Source organism: Acanthochromis polyacanthus, chromosome 14 (genome assembly GCF_021347895.1).
Source record: "Acanthochromis polyacanthus isolate Apoly-LR-REF ecotype Palm Island chromosome 14, KAUST_Apoly_ChrSc, whole genome shotgun sequence".
Lineage (NCBI taxonomy): Eukaryota > Metazoa > Chordata > Actinopteri > Pomacentridae > Acanthochromis > Acanthochromis polyacanthus.
The window spans coordinates 23,616,038-23,631,836 of NC_067126.1; the positions used below are offsets into that span (position 1 = coordinate 23,616,038).

Consider the following 15,799-nt stretch of genomic DNA (forward strand, 5'->3'; position numbering starts at 1 on the left):
GCGTACACTCAAAGTAGGATGAAGTTAAACGGGAGGAAAGGGAGAAGGAGAGAGATAGACGGAAAGCAAGCCGTCTCTGTGACAGTTTAAAAATATGATTTGCCAGCACTGGGAGGGAGGATTAGGGACTGGACTGCTCTACAACAGCCACATATCCTGGCTTCTAATCCTGAGACACATTAACAGCCATAATTATACAGCTACAACAGATTAGAGCTGCAGAAAAATAACTGAGTGACGAGAAGAAAGCGAGAAAAAATGCACGTAGAGCAAATACAAAGGAAGAAGAGGGAATGAGATGAAGCAATTAAGGAGATGAGAAATTCACCATTCCTGAGAGGAGGAACAAAAGGGGAACGAGAAAGCCTTGCAGGAGTTGGCAGTCAAAGGTTGTAAAGGGGGAGTATGAAACAACTGAACACAAGCAAAAGGAGAATATTTAAAATGGCAAAAAAAAAAAAAAAACAAAGAAGAGAGAAAGGCCAAAACTATCAACCAGCACAAAGAGAATGGTGAAGGTAGTAAAAGGAGGAAAGATTCCGAAATGCTGACAAAGCTGTGGGAGACAGTGGAAAAGGGAAAAGAAAACAGAGGAAGAAGAGAAGAGCAGGACAAAGCACACATGGCGTCCTTGATCGCAACAAAGAATTTCATCGACACGTGCAGGAAGCAAAGCATTTAAACAGCCAGAGATCTAATCAATAGAGCAGGAAGGTGCATAATTACACCTGTTCAGCGAGCATTAACGCCTAAAATGTTGTTGCTCTTGAGTAAGATCAGAGACAGACTGCAGGACAGTAAAGTGCACATTAACCTTTTGCTTTTCGTTTTCAAATAATAATACATTTTCTGCAGTGACAGCATCCCCTACAGCACTGATGGAAGCTAGTTAGCCAAGCTCACACACAAACTGAACAGCACAATGAGTCTTTCTTAAATTGTCAATGTTGCAAAAAGACTGCTTGACCAAATAACGGTTGACAGTCAACTCTGTGTGGGTTTGGTGGCATATAGACAGCTCCTGCCTAGTCATATTCTATACTGTTATTGTGCAGGAAAAAAATTCACTACTAATGTAGACTGAGCACATTTACTTCTAGGTGGAACAGAGCAATCTCATAAAGAAGAACCAGAGGTGAGGGGGGGGAAGTGTTCAAAGAGGAAGAACAGTCCAAATGAAAGGGAAGCGAATGTTTCGACTGCGTGCACAGGTTTGAGGAAGGTAAAAAAGGAGATGTTTAAAAGATAAGAATGATGCACAAGATAAAGGGGGGCAAAACACACAAGAGTGGTATGTGGGGAGAGGTGATGTATGGATAGGTGAAAGCAGATTAAAAGGCAAAAGGACTACAGGGGAAAAGAAAGAAAGCAGGGTGGAAAAACTGTGTGCATCATCAAGTGCCGTCTCACAGAAACCCAACACACACACACACACACACTGCTTCAACATCTCTTCCTCAATCACAGCTGAAGCTATCTATCTATATGACTGCTGTGCTTTTTGAATAATAGACCCAATATGAAGCAAGTCACTGAGAAGATTTGGCTGTGTGATGGGGGTCATGGGGTTGCTGCCCCGAGAGCAGTGCAGGGAATCAACAGCAGTCATAAAGGAATCACAAGACGGAGTCATTTGCATTTTACACTCACAACTAAATTGGAAATGACTTGTGCCTCCCCCTGTCTGGACCAGCACAATTCACATCAGATATGCTTTTAATTTTTTATACAGCAATTATGGAGAACTGGCCCTCCATGGCTTTGTCTAATTTCCCAAGACTTTGGAATGTGAAAGTCATATGGCCTTTTCATGATATAAAAATGACAGAGCTTTCGATTATTCTTTTATGACTTCAGGGAAAACCTCAAATGCTATGAAAGTGCCGTTTCATAAAAACTTATCTCACCTCTTTCCTGCCTTTCTGGAGATCATGAAAATCTTCACACAATATTACAAAGCTACTTCTGACAATGAATAATGTAGCGAACTCATGGCTCAGAGGTCAGACAGACTCAAAGACAGATACAATTGCATTTGCTCATGGCTTTGTTCATGCCCTAAAGCGCACTGGTCTGTGTGATTTCACTGACAATGCCTTATTATTCTACTGCTACAATTATTGTCACTCATGACAAATATGCAGGATTTATGGGGGGAAAGATGTGTTACACAAAAACATACAACCCTTTGTACACAAAGACGATAACTGTGAGCGCTTGATCTCTACCTGTTCCAGGAGTTTTCTGTATCTCTGCGTGGCTTGCTGGATGAGGTCCCTCACCGTCCATCCCTCCTTGCAAGGAACCACCACACCTGTCTGCCCAAATGTTACCGTCACCTTCATCATAGCACTGTCCACTTCATCCAAGACGCAGGCCCTCAGGATGTGCCTGATGCACAACGTTCATAACAATGCAGGAAAGCTCCAACTTGAAGAATGCTCTCCAAAAAAAGGTAAGGATGTGATCAAAAATGAAAAAAATGTTGGCAGAAAAGCAGGGCTTATGAGTGACTGGAGCAAATAAAAATTTACATCAGTCAAGTTTGCTTCTCCAAAAGCCCCACAAAGGTTCACAGTTGCCCAGAGTCAGTGGAGGTTCATCCAGCTTCGATACTAGTTCCTCATGCCTCATGCAATAGTCCACCTTTTCTAATCTCTTCACATCTTCTGAGATACAAGTGCTGATGCTGTTCAGAAGGTCATGATAGAAACAGTTCCTGAAATGCTAAAGTACTGCAGTTTTTTCATGCTGGAGCTGAGCGTTTACTAATAAACGAGAAGTGTGTTTCATGTCATTTCTCACTTTGACTAACTAACCTCTCTCTCATGTCAGATGCTAGCTGCCTGTCAGCTAGCTGCACTTGGCTAAAAATGATTAGCTTGATAATGTAACCTGGCTCGGCTAAGATAACAAGCCAAGGATGAAAGCTTTGAGTTCGCCACAGCTATTTGGCGTCCACATTCCTCTCTTCACTACAACGTGCTACTGATGTGTTCCCGCTTGTTTGACACACAAACAAAAAGTTTTTCCAAACTTTTACATCACACTTAGCGAACTGGCTCCTGCGCTAGCTAACGTTAGCCACCTTAGCTGAACTTTGGAGGGAGGGATGCAGTCGGTCGGGCATCTCTCCATAAGTTTTCCCTCTCGCAAGTTTCCTCTCTTTTCCAAGCGGCCAGTTACATCCAGTGAAGCACCGACAGACACAGTAAAGACGCGTGGACGTTATTTTCACATTTGCTGACACGCTGGAGGTGAAGTGAAACAGTAAACAGAGCCCAGCAGTGTGTGTTGGAAAAGTTTTGAGATTCCTTCACTGCCGTCCGCTCCTGACCAGTTCCTGACCAGATCCTCCACCGCTGCCTGCTGTCACTTTCTTAAAGGGGAAGTGCTACATTTACTGCAGCAACGAAACACACCGCACAGCCCATGGATCCGCATTCTCAGTTACAGTAAGTGCTCCAACAGCAACATCATGATGTGCAAGAGGAGAAAAAGTTTAAGCAGTTCCAGTGCAATGCAATGACTGACTGGAGTTATTTTTCACAGCAGGTAATTTGTTTCTGGAATCAGGAACTGCACCTGATAACGCTTAAAACCCCTGCATTCCTTTTAGGTGATGTTGTCCCAAGGTCTCTGTATTGTTCAGCTGTCATGGGTGTCATTTACGCTGTGGACACTGGATACATGTTTCCAAGGCATGAACAGATCGCCTTCTTTTTAAAAGGAACTGAAAAGATCTTGCACCTAGAATTATTCTCTAACAAATTAAATCACTTTGGCAAAGATTTATTGGCACGATCAGAACCTATGGGAGGCAATGTATAGTAAATAGAAAACACATGTGCATCATCCACACAATAATACTCCCAAAATGTGGATGGAGCAGAGGGCTCAGCTGGTGCAACCCTCCTAAACCACTGCACTCGCAACTACAGTTTGGGAAATGGTAATAACATTCCCATATATTTAAACCTTATGCCTACAATGAGTCATGATTGGTTGAACTTGACTCATGAATTCTTGTGAACTCTCTAATGTGAAAAACGTATGCAGCCTCATAACGACAAGGCAGTTAAATTTAACATCTAATCAAAGATGGGTTTATTATGTTCAACTTAGCTCCATTGTTTGTGTAATTCTTTCTCTTGATTGTGTTTTGTCATATTGTAGGGCAGTGTTGTTGGATATTGTTGTCACTGACAACAATGCAGCAGTGGTTGATGTGATAATGGCATTGTTTGATTGGCATGGTGTTGCAGCTGCACATGTGATGCATATACATGAGAGTTATTTGTGCAATAGACAATATGCCTGATACCTGCAACTAAAATTGCATGTGTTGAAGATTATTTCTTTTTTTGTTGTTGTTGATGTTTTCAGTTGTTTTTGTTGTTTGTTTGTTTTTGAGCCCCTGTGTCCCCACCACTTGTCAATACAAAATGATATCTTTGTCTTCTTCATTATTACTGCTTATTGGGGCAATTCATTAGACTAAATCATAATGAACAAATGTTTATTACAAGTTTACATACCAGGCAGACATTAGGCAACATTATCATTAATTTACATCCCTATTTCCGGCCAATTCATGAACAAAAGACCAATATATCATTTCTTTTCATATCACAAAACAATGAGCTGAAATACACTAAAACCCAGACTGGAACTATCTATCCATCCATTGTCTATACACCGCTTAATCCTCATTAGGGCCACGAGGAGCTGGAGTCTATCCCAGCTGACTTAGGGTGAAGGCAGGGGACAGTCTGGACAGGTCACCAGTCTATCGCAGATGAGAGACCAACAATTACACACGCATTCACACCTACAGACAATGCAAAGTTACCAATTCACCTCAGCATGTTTTTGGACTGTGGGAGGAAGCCGTTTTACCCTGAGAAAACCCACGCATATACAAGGAGAACATGCAAACTCGATGCAGAAAGATCCCTGGAAGGCCGGGACGTGAACCGGGGATCTTCTTGCTGCAAGTGCTAACCACCAAGCCCCAGACTGGAAGCAGCTGAGTGGTAATACTGTGTGGATTTTGTCACTATGAGCCACAAATCTATGTTACACTTTTATTTGATCCTTCTAGATTTAAGTATCAATTAATGGACCTGTTACCTAAAAGTGTGCCCTACTTTTAGCCCTCTGAACTATTGTACATACACATTTTTCTCCTTTTTCTAAACAGTGGTAGCATAGACCTATTACAATAGAGTGCATTTTTTACGTTTTGCAGAAGGAGAAGCACCATTGTTAGTAACACAATCAATGTTGATGCTGTGGTTTCAGGCTCTTGGAACTGTGTGTGCTTGCTCAATGGTACAATGTCATGACTTACTGGGACACTTGAACAGAACAGAGCCATTGTTAACATTATTAGGAACAGCTGGGATTTTCTTGTAATGACAAGTCAAAAGTCTGCTGTGAAAAAGCCCCACTATATTTTCTTCCTTAAAATTTAGAGCGGTTTAAGCTCAAACAGTAGCTAGTGTTTTATCTAATATCTGCAATTCTGTTTGTTTTTGACTGGATTCTGAAATATTTATGAATGTTTAATAGTGTGGTATATACTTTATTTGCTGCTTTAAGGCATCCAGGGAGCATCACTGTGTCAAATCCAATGCAAAAGCACAGTAAAATGACAATATTAAAACAGAAATGCTCCATAGGTTTTTCAATGTTGAAAGTGGCTAGTGGCACTAGTGTTGCATCAGATTTTTTAAATAGCATACATAAACGGCTCCCAGTTTGACTGAATTATTATATATGGTATTGTAATGCAATAAATTCTGCTTTACTTGTATAAAGTCCAGAGTTGGCATAAATAAAGTGAGGGTCACAATTTCTTATGATACTAATGTAGCCCACATTAATACAGTCAACTCTAAATTTGCATTTTACCATCCTTGAAACCTAATCAAGCCCTTGAACATCTTCTAGTGGCTGACACTGGTTCAGCATTATAATATTGAAGCCAACAAAAATACTGTATTTACAAAACATTTTGGCTTCTCACAGTTTGGTTTCATCTTCAAAGGGGAAACCCCTCCCAGTGAGGAGGAGTTTGGCTTTGTAATTAGCAGCTCAAATGTATGCATGTGTACATCTGCTAATTGATTTGGGCTAGGTTTAGTTTCTGGGTCACTGAATTCCATTGCTGCTAATGAAGCCCAGGGGAGAAGGAGCATTGTGCATGCATGCATATTTTTTCTTCTTTCTTTCTTTAATGGAAGTTTGAAAGTTAGAAGTGCAGTTGAATAATCATTTAGCATATGAATTTTTGAAATGTTTGAAATAACTGAAAGGATTTTTCCCCCACTTTATGTTGTGTATTTTTTTTCTTAATACAATACAGATGGATATGGTATTAACCCATTTAATCCCACTAGCAACAATTGTTGCCGCTTGTTTTCTTTTAATTTTTATTCTCTAAAAGTGTTGTTTTGGCTTTGGACAGCTAATGCAAGTTTTAAAATCAAAGAAAAGGTTGTCTCCTATAAATTACATTAATGTAATGTAACTAGTGTGAATGGTTACATGACTAGGCCTCTTTATGTCCTGCCTACACCCATTTTTCAGGGAAAAATTTGGGATTAAACAGGTTAATTCAGATGTTTATTCAGTTGCAGATGAACACAATCAAAACACTGTAAATTATATAAAAAATAAATATTAAAAGAATGACAGTTATTTAGTTCAATTGCATTCTGTTTCATCCCAATACCAATTCAATTTAATTCTTTTATTGTGTGATTTGTGATTTGGGGATAAGTGGTGGCTCAGTTGTTAGCCTCACAGCTAGAAGATGGTTTGCTCCTGGGCCTGGGATCTTTCTGTCTGGAGTTTGTATGCTTTCACTGGGTTTACTGGAGGTTGACTGGCGATTCTAAGCTGTCCCTATAGGTGTGAATGTCAGCGTGCCTGGTTTTATGTCACTATGTGTGGTCCTGCAATAGACTGGTGACCTGTCCAGCGTGTCGCCTGCTTTCGAACTGAGTCATCTGGGAGAGGCTCCGGCACACCCATTAACCTACATAGAGGATTACACAGTGATTGATGGATGAATGGATGGATTATGTGATTTGTAAGCATCAGTTTAAACTTGACACGTATTCTGTGTGACTTTTTTTATTTATTTTTTTTACATTTTCCCAATATTACCAATAAACATTTTCACTGAAGAAATGTAGTTTTTTCACATATTGGCAGAGGTGAAACCCTGAAAATTTTAAATAACTATATTCCATTTCAGCTGCTTCCCTTTCAGAGTCCTGGTGTTGTGAAGGCTGGCTCACTGGCCCACTGTCGGTGGCTTACTGGGACACTTGAAGTGAGTGCAACCATTATTAATGTTATTAGTGGCACCTGCGTTTCCTACTGTGATCAGTCTTCTGTGAAAAAGGCCTTTCATTGAGACCATATCCACACCAGTGGATAAATGTAGTATTATTCCTTGCCTATGGGTGGCCAACATGCAAAATGAAAAAGATCCACCCTTCCTTAGTGCCAAACAGCCACAGAGTCAGGCTGTGGAAACTTAACACAATAGATGTGTACACTTGAAATATAATAACTCCCTCTCTGGGGCAACTGTGATAATTGAGCCCCTAAAAGCTTATTTGTATCAAATTTTATTTGTATCAAAGTTTAACATTGAGAAGTTTCTTCTCTATTTAAATAATCAATCATAATTCCATCTTGCTTTCCTTCCTGGTTGTAAAGCCCCAGAAGTCTGAATCTGTGTTACATACTGTCTTCGGTACACTGCAGTTTCAAGGTGGAGATATTGAGCCATGGCGTTGGCTGCTTAGTTTGCTCGTGATATGTCTTCTAGCGTATAAAACCACCATATGGACGTGTTAACAAGGCAAAAAAACTAGATTTTTACCAGAGGGGGTCTTTAATGTTATTAGTAACACCTGCTTTCACTACTGTGATCAGTCTGCTGTGAAAAAGGCCTACGACTGAGACGACTTCCAGACCTGAATGGATAAATGTAGTATCATGCCTTGTATGGAGGTGGCCAAAACACAGCACAGCAAAAGATTTCCATCCATCCATTCTCTATACACCGCTTTATCCTCATAGGGTCGCGGGGGGGGCTGGAGCCAGCAAAAGATTTACCCTTCTTTAGTACGATGCAGACAGATTGTGAGAAGTTCACATAACAGATGTGCAGTTTTAAACTGTGATTTAAAAAAAAAAAAAAGTGACAGAAATCATCTAAGAAAATAAAGAAATCAGCAAATATGACCACATACAATCACATATAACAACTTACTGTAATGTCATCTCTTAAAAAGAGTAAACAAGAGAAAACATAATGAACAAAACGAGCAGAATGAAAATAGATTCATGCAAACAAACAACTGTTATATCTGATGCATTAGTTTGCACAAATACATAGAATGCAGCTCATACTAGAACTAAACAGAACTGGCAGATTTTGGCTTCACTGACATGCGATAACAGCAGCATCATGAACCTGTTCAGTGCGCTGTTTTAGCTTAAGATTTTAAAAAGCAGCTGACCAATAATCCATGGCATACGCACGCTCTGTCTGACTACTCAGTCCTTACACCAAATCTCAGCCCAGCTGCTGAACACAATTCCCAGTTCGGCCTTATTTCCTATTCACGCACTTGTATTCCAACCTTGCCCAGCAGATCCATATGGTTGTTCATCCCCCCTCCTCACCCCATATGGTAAAATACTAACCTCAGAAGTGCTCTTTGTCGTGCCTCCTCCATTATGAACCGTTAAGAACCACAGTGAACATGCTAGGATGTGAATGCTCCCCCGCTGCTGGGCCAGGTGCATCCAGACCCCGGCAAACAAATCAATGTGGTAGAACATATTCTGCTTCAAAAAAAGAAAAGAAAGAAAATGAAAGGGCACAGTGGGAAAGAGGAGAGCATTTTAAGATGCTGGTAAAATGAATGCAGGATGAAAACACACACACACACACACACACACACACACACACACACACACACACAAGGAAGACGTACATGCTGGACATAAAGTATTTTATTAGATGAACACGTCATTTTTTTTTGTCTGTTACTCACTGTCCCCATCACCCCCTCTCACTAAAATACCGCTGAATTTTAATGTTCAGTGTTCATCATCCATCATGTTAGTAAGTAGCCTCACATCAAATGTAGCACCGGAAAGCTTTCAGAGGTTGGGGGGGGGGGCACATCTGGCATAAGATGGGGCCACTAACACAGTAACACTCACAAACACTACAATTTCAGGCCATCCATTTGGCTTAATGTTCATATAATACTTGTTGGGCTTTGTACTGGACCGGACACGCTCTCTCAGAATTCATGGTTCCACCCTGTTTTCATTTTCCTCTCTGAAGAGACTAAATAGAGGCAAGCGAATATATATACATTTATAGTACATTTAGAAGATGCAGTGCATTTGCAATGCTGCACACAGTGAAAGCGTGCTTAAGGCTTCTGCTGTTGCTCTGTGCAACTCCGAGGACAGCAGGCTGGCTTGGTTCCACGTGATCTGTAACAATAAAGCATAAACATACAGTTTAGTGTTTTAATGTCCACATGGATTGAATGCAATAGAAGGTCCTGTGTGGTTGGACTGCAAAAGGGGAATTTTTGGCAATAATGAGTATGATCTTGACAGATCCCAACTCTCTGTTAAATATATGCTACCAACAACAGAGGAACATGCTCTCCATAAGCTGAAGCTTCTTTTTTTTTTTTGAGTGGACAGGCCATTTGACCACCCAAAGCTCCTAAAAATACTTCCCAAATTCTACTCTTGAAATCCATTTGCTCATGGAGTAATGTAAAGAACAAAGAGCATTCTGATGATGTATGATAAGCTGGATTTATTTCTAGTTATGTGTTTCCTTCTTGAGACATAGTAATAAAATACTAGCTGCATCACATCGACTTAAAGTTCCTTTCCAGTTATTGATTTACTGTCTAAAATCTCAAACTATCTGAACATATTTAGAAGTGGGTTTTTTTTCAGATGAAAATTACCCTGATATATCTGATGTATCTCCACACTATCACATCCTCTTTCCTACATATTCCTCCACTAAGCCCTTTCTGCTCATTGCAGCTGGAGCACACCAGCTTACCTACAGTTCTGCTCAACCACAGTTAAACTATGCGCAAGTGAATTGCAAGTTGTAATAGTGGAGTAATGCAGCTATCTGTGTTTTGCCTGGAAGCCCATTCGGACACGCAATAATAATACAGAAAGTTCAGTCCCATAAGTTGACAGAATTGGTTCCTTGGGTTAGTTCCACATGAAACCCCCTAAAGTTTAAATCTGTGTTTTTGAGGCTGGCATCTGTACACTGTAGTTTCAAAGACTGCAAACTGTTTATTTTGCTCATGATGTATCATTAGGAATGTTTCATCATATTGATGTGCTCTCTTTGCTGTCATCTCCAGTGGTTCCAGATGCACCTTTTTTGAGCAGACATTTCCAAGTATTTATTTCCTCCACAAAAGTGTGAATAGGAGAGTCTTACATTTGGCAGGTGGTTAGACTAAAACCACAAATTAAACCTAATTTTGTCTGAATATGTGCATCATTATGCATTGATAACTAACTAAGGTTACATTTTTCAGTGTTGTTTTATACTCCGCCAAGAAATGCAGCAGTCATGTGACGATCGGCTTTGATTTGTCTGTTAGCAACATGACTCAAAAATGGATTTGGATGAAATTTTCAGGAAAAGTCAGAAATGACACAAGGACCAAGTGATTAGATTTTGGCAGTGATGCAGCTTATAGTCTGGATCCATGGATTTGCTAAAGATTTCTGTATCATTGTGAGATAGCAGCATGGCATCACTGTAATCATGACTACAAGTGAACACTACGTCAGCTGCCTGCCTCCGACTACAAATCCACCGCTGTGGACTTTATGAGAACAACTGATTAAATTGTGCGAGTGTTTCCAAGTCTCATCAGTTCTCGCCACCTGCCACATATTTAGGTCTCGCAATTTGGTATCCATACATAACGTACACATGCATGACACATGCCTGTGCTTAGCCCAAGGTCATTTTGTTTGTGGATAGATCTACATTAAATGGTTACATTCTATGGTGCCGTGATTTCTGATTGCCAATAACTAATGAACAAATGCTGCATTCTATTTTTTTTTTAAAAAAGGCTGCATTTCTGACAATGCCAACTGTAGGAATGAGCAACCTTGGCAGAGTACTGCGCTCTCTGAGTGCTTTTCTACTACAACTTGTTGTCTGCCCTTAAGTGGCCTGAAAATGCATATTTAAAATCACATTATTACAGCAAGCTGAAAAACTGAAGAGACAGTTTGATATAGACAATATTTCTGTAAGCGAATATTTTAAGTTCATTAGCCTCATATTTGCATTTGGACAATACAAGGGAGCAGGATGAATTTGGACAAGGTTAGATTCTGTTCTACCAGCACCGCATGAATATTATATTGAGCTGCAGCATACTGTAGGTGTTTTCAGATCTCATTTATGTAATTCCACCTACCCCAGCTTCATTGTGAGCATATAACCCACAGAAAATCTTTGTAGCCCTAAAATCCATTATGGAAATAGGACGCATTGAATAATGAGCTGACAAAAGAATGAACTTACATTGCAAACTGCAGGGGGTTTTTGTGCGATAAAGAATGTGCGTCAAATATCAATGTCTTCAATAGCGTCTTAATGTATTTTGTGTGGAACATTTTTGCCTGTTCACATTGCTCTGCTTGCGCTGTGCTGCATTCTAAAGCCTCAGATCCCATCAATAAGTTAAATTAACAAAATAAATGCTCTGCCCTGGTGCTCAAAATGTTATATGTTACTGAAAGATTTTTCCTATATCCTGCAGTCCTGTGTGTGCGTGTGCGTGTGCGTGTGTGCGTGTGCGTGTGCGTGTGTGTGTGTGTGGTGGAGGTGGGGGAGCACAGATACAGACAAATCAATACTAGAACTTGTCAGCAGGGGGATTTCGATCAACCACACTCTGTCCACACCCCTAAACCCCAGTGCCCCATACACACACATATACAAACAAATGGACAGGCCCCATATCCCACTGCACAGTAGAAAGAATAGCACGCTGTCAATAGAACCGTCCACTGCATGTTCTGACACACACATGCACACACACACACACACACACACTAGAAATAGCAACCCCATCGATCACCCCTTGTCCCTGCAGAGATCTTCAATGTGTCACATATGTGCTACCCTTGCCACTATCCAGAGCAGCATAAAAACCATTTATAGCACCACTGGGAATCCTGGACTCTTCATAAATGGATAGATGGATGGAGGCGCGGGTGAATTTTTCAGAATGTGAACGTACCGTGGAACCGTGCATTAAAGTGAAGGTGTTTTTTTAATCTGTGGCTGAGCAGCTAATGTGGGTTGTTGTGTCTGCGGCTCTTGTGCTGCAGACTAATCTGTAGCTTAGTGTGGCTGTCTGCTTTAAGAACACTGACACTGATGCATTTTCCTGAAAGCAAAAATTGTAAAATTTGGTTTCTATTGTTTTTTATTCTCCCATCAACCCTCTTCAAATTACCACTCCGGACAAGTGATTTACAAAGTAGATATGTGTGCTGTAGCACACACAGAAAGCAATTAGATTCCATTGGGAGTTAGAAGTGATTTGGTGCCACGAAGTGTCTCAATTAAAATTATTTATGCTTTGAAAAATTTTAAAATTAAGAAGTTCGGATAAGGTACAATCCAACCACAAGCACACAGTACAGAAATGGAAAAATAAAAAGGGACTCATCTTTTTTTCCTAATCAAAAGTCAAACACTGAAGCAACAACCCAAACGTGAACAATGGAAAATCATACTGAGAGACAATTATGCATTTGTGAAGTCATTTTAAAACTGAATGAGTCAAACACTTTTTTTCATTTCAAGCTATTTTGATGGCACAAATTAAACAGACACCTGCAAGATATCTAATAACCTTTTATTTAGTGCCGTTTGTTACTTTTATTTAAAATCTATCATTGAATAAATAATCCTCTAACTTTTAAATGGTGTTTGAAAAAGCTTTTTGCTCACATTGCTTCCTGGACTGGTCAACGTTTCCTCCTTTTCTGAGAGGTCAGCACAGCTTGGAAACACCAGAAGGTCACTGAAATGGTCAGGTTCCCATACAACAAATTCAACATTCTTGACTGAGGAAGAGGCCTGTGCATTACACGACAAGCTATAAACTTGATTAGATGTCATCAATTTGGAATAGATACTTAAATAACTAATAAGAAAATAAAGCAATATTTTAATTTATTCTGTGCAAAACAAAAGAAAGTGACAACAGGGTGGATAAGGAAGGAAAATGAATCATTTCCTTTAGCAGTGATGGCTTGGAAAACCTTGAAAGCAGAGCAGGGTCATTTAATTTCATTTTTGCTTATGCTATGTCAGCATGGAGCACAAATTGCCATGAGTAACATTTCCCATGAATATTACCGTTGGCTGACAAACATGTGGGTGAAATTCTCTTCACTGTATATATAAAAGACGGAGGCACAGTTAGCTCAGAACATCCAAGGAAAGTGAAAGAAAAAAAGAAGGATCCTCTTACTTCACTCTTGTTTTTTTGCTCCTTGAAGCAGCTTATTCCTATCAAAATGACACATTTTCTTGATTAAATGTTAGATTCAGATTTGTACATTTGTACATGTATCACAAGACACAGAAAGAGTGAAACATTGTAAAATAAAATTTGAAAAAAACACTGAAATTTCTGAATTTCACACCTATCATTCTGGTGCGGTTAGCAGGTGTTAATTAGACAAGAAAGAGAGAAAAATCTAACAAAACACCTGTGAAGATGCACACACATACATGAACTGAACCTGAACGCACCTTTAGTTTGCATCTCTCTTTCTCTCCTTCACACACACACATACACCTCTGGCTAATAGCTCAATTAACACACTGTCACATCAGAAAATGTGAGCCAACTAAATCCACCTGTCTCCAAGGAGGATAACGAAGCGAGAGGAAGTAATTGATACTATATTCATGCAAAGCTACTTTAAAAACTAATTATGTGTGTATAACAAGCAGAGAATTATTCCGACAGCTCGTGGAACCTATTAGTTGTGGTGACGGGGATATGTGTGTGTGTCTCTGTGTGTGTTTCATACGTGACTGTGCAGTGATCTCTCCATTCACCGCTAACGTCACACGGCAAAGTTGGAATACATCGAGCAGCGTATGGCTTCAGTTGGAGAATACAAATCAAAAAGGGATCTTAATTCAGTTGTGTAATTTATGCCAACAAATATACATTTTTACATTAAGTGTACGGGGAGAAGTTGGCCGCATTGAATGCTTGAGTGAATCCAAAGAGCTGTAGGTTGATCAAGCACGACAAAACAGATATGGCTTCGCAGCTGTGGGAAAAGATCTGGACTTGCTTTGGTGATCGCATGCAATACACAGTTTTCAAGCTAAGGAAAATGAAACAAAGTTCTTGAATACACAAAATTAATTTCAGCAAATAATGTGAAGCTTTACCTATGACACTGTAATTTACCCAAGAAGAATAAAATAGGCTTTAAAAAATCTTTTATTAGTGTCATCACAGCCAAAAAGATCAAAACATTGTGTTAGTCTGTGTCTTAATACTTTCATGTGGTGCCCTGGGGACTCAGCCCCAAGCCCAGTTTCTATAACTGAAATGCAAGTCTCTCAAAGTGGGTCAAGTAATGTTGGCTCATTTTTCATAAACAGCTGGGCACTGAGGATTTTAGCATAAATAGTGCACATTTGGGGAATAAATTTAGCTATTGATAAATATACCGTACATTTACTCTACCCATGGGCATTTATGACAATGGTGAGTGCATGTGGGATTGACTCCAAATGCTGTGATTAGATAAACTCTGCTCATTTCCATTATGTTTTCAAAAAAAAAAAAAAAAGCAAAACAAAAGCACAAAAGGGCTGTCAAATTAAAAAAAACATAAAATAAAAAAAATGTATTTCTAGCTCAAAAAACTGTAAAGAAAGAAAGAAAGAAAGAAAGAAAGAAAGAAAATTCTAAATCATGAGATTATTTTAAAAAAAATAATTCAGACAAAAATAACTGCTGGGTTGTTTATTTAAATACAATTTCTATATTTCTACAGACCTTAGTATACAAAAAAGGCAAAACAAAAGCAGTCAAATGACTGGCACCAATGGCTGCCACATAAAAAGCACAACATTTTATAAAATTTTAATTGAAACTCAAGAAACTGTAAATAAATAAATACATTCACAGACAAAAAAAAACTACTGGCTTGTTTTTTTAAACACAATTTCTTTATTTCTACAGACTTCAGTATACAAAAAACAAACAAAAACAGCAAACTACAACCAAATTTCACATAAATTCCAATTTCATACAATTGGAATTTTCTTTTTCTTGTTTTTATTTATTCTTTTTTTTTTACAGTGTAGAAATGTGCTGCAACAAAGGGTGCAAAAATAGAAAAAAAATAATCAAAGTACAATAAATTACCTCTCTAACTGGAACTGCTGCCAACTACATTCCTGGAGAACGAAGAAGCCATCAGCATGGTAAAGCGACATGAACATAAAAGAAGGTATAATAGAGGGAGACAGGTATTGTTCCTCCTCAAGGGTTACACCATCTTGGGTCATTATATCTTGAGCCGCCATCTAATAGAAGTCAATCACCTGAGGGAGTCAACAGGCGATCTACCAATTCCCTCCTCGCCTCAGCAAACTATTCCTACACATCCACAGCGGACCCATGCA

General features: G+C 39.4%; 1 protein-coding gene across 1 annotated transcript in view; it reads right to left on the bottom strand.

Moving 5' to 3' along the window:
* Positions 1–3,359, bottom strand: part of LOC110957809 (partitioning defective 3 homolog B-like) — a 241,583-nt gene extending 238,224 nt beyond the window's left edge. The window contains 1 exon segment of the mRNA XM_022204011.2: positions 2,229–3,359. Within this exon segment, the coding sequence (XP_022059703.2) occupies positions 2,229–2,348 (120 nt within the window). The 5' untranslated portion in view covers positions 2,349–3,359.
* Between the last annotated feature and the right edge of the window lie 12,440 nt (positions 3,360–15,799).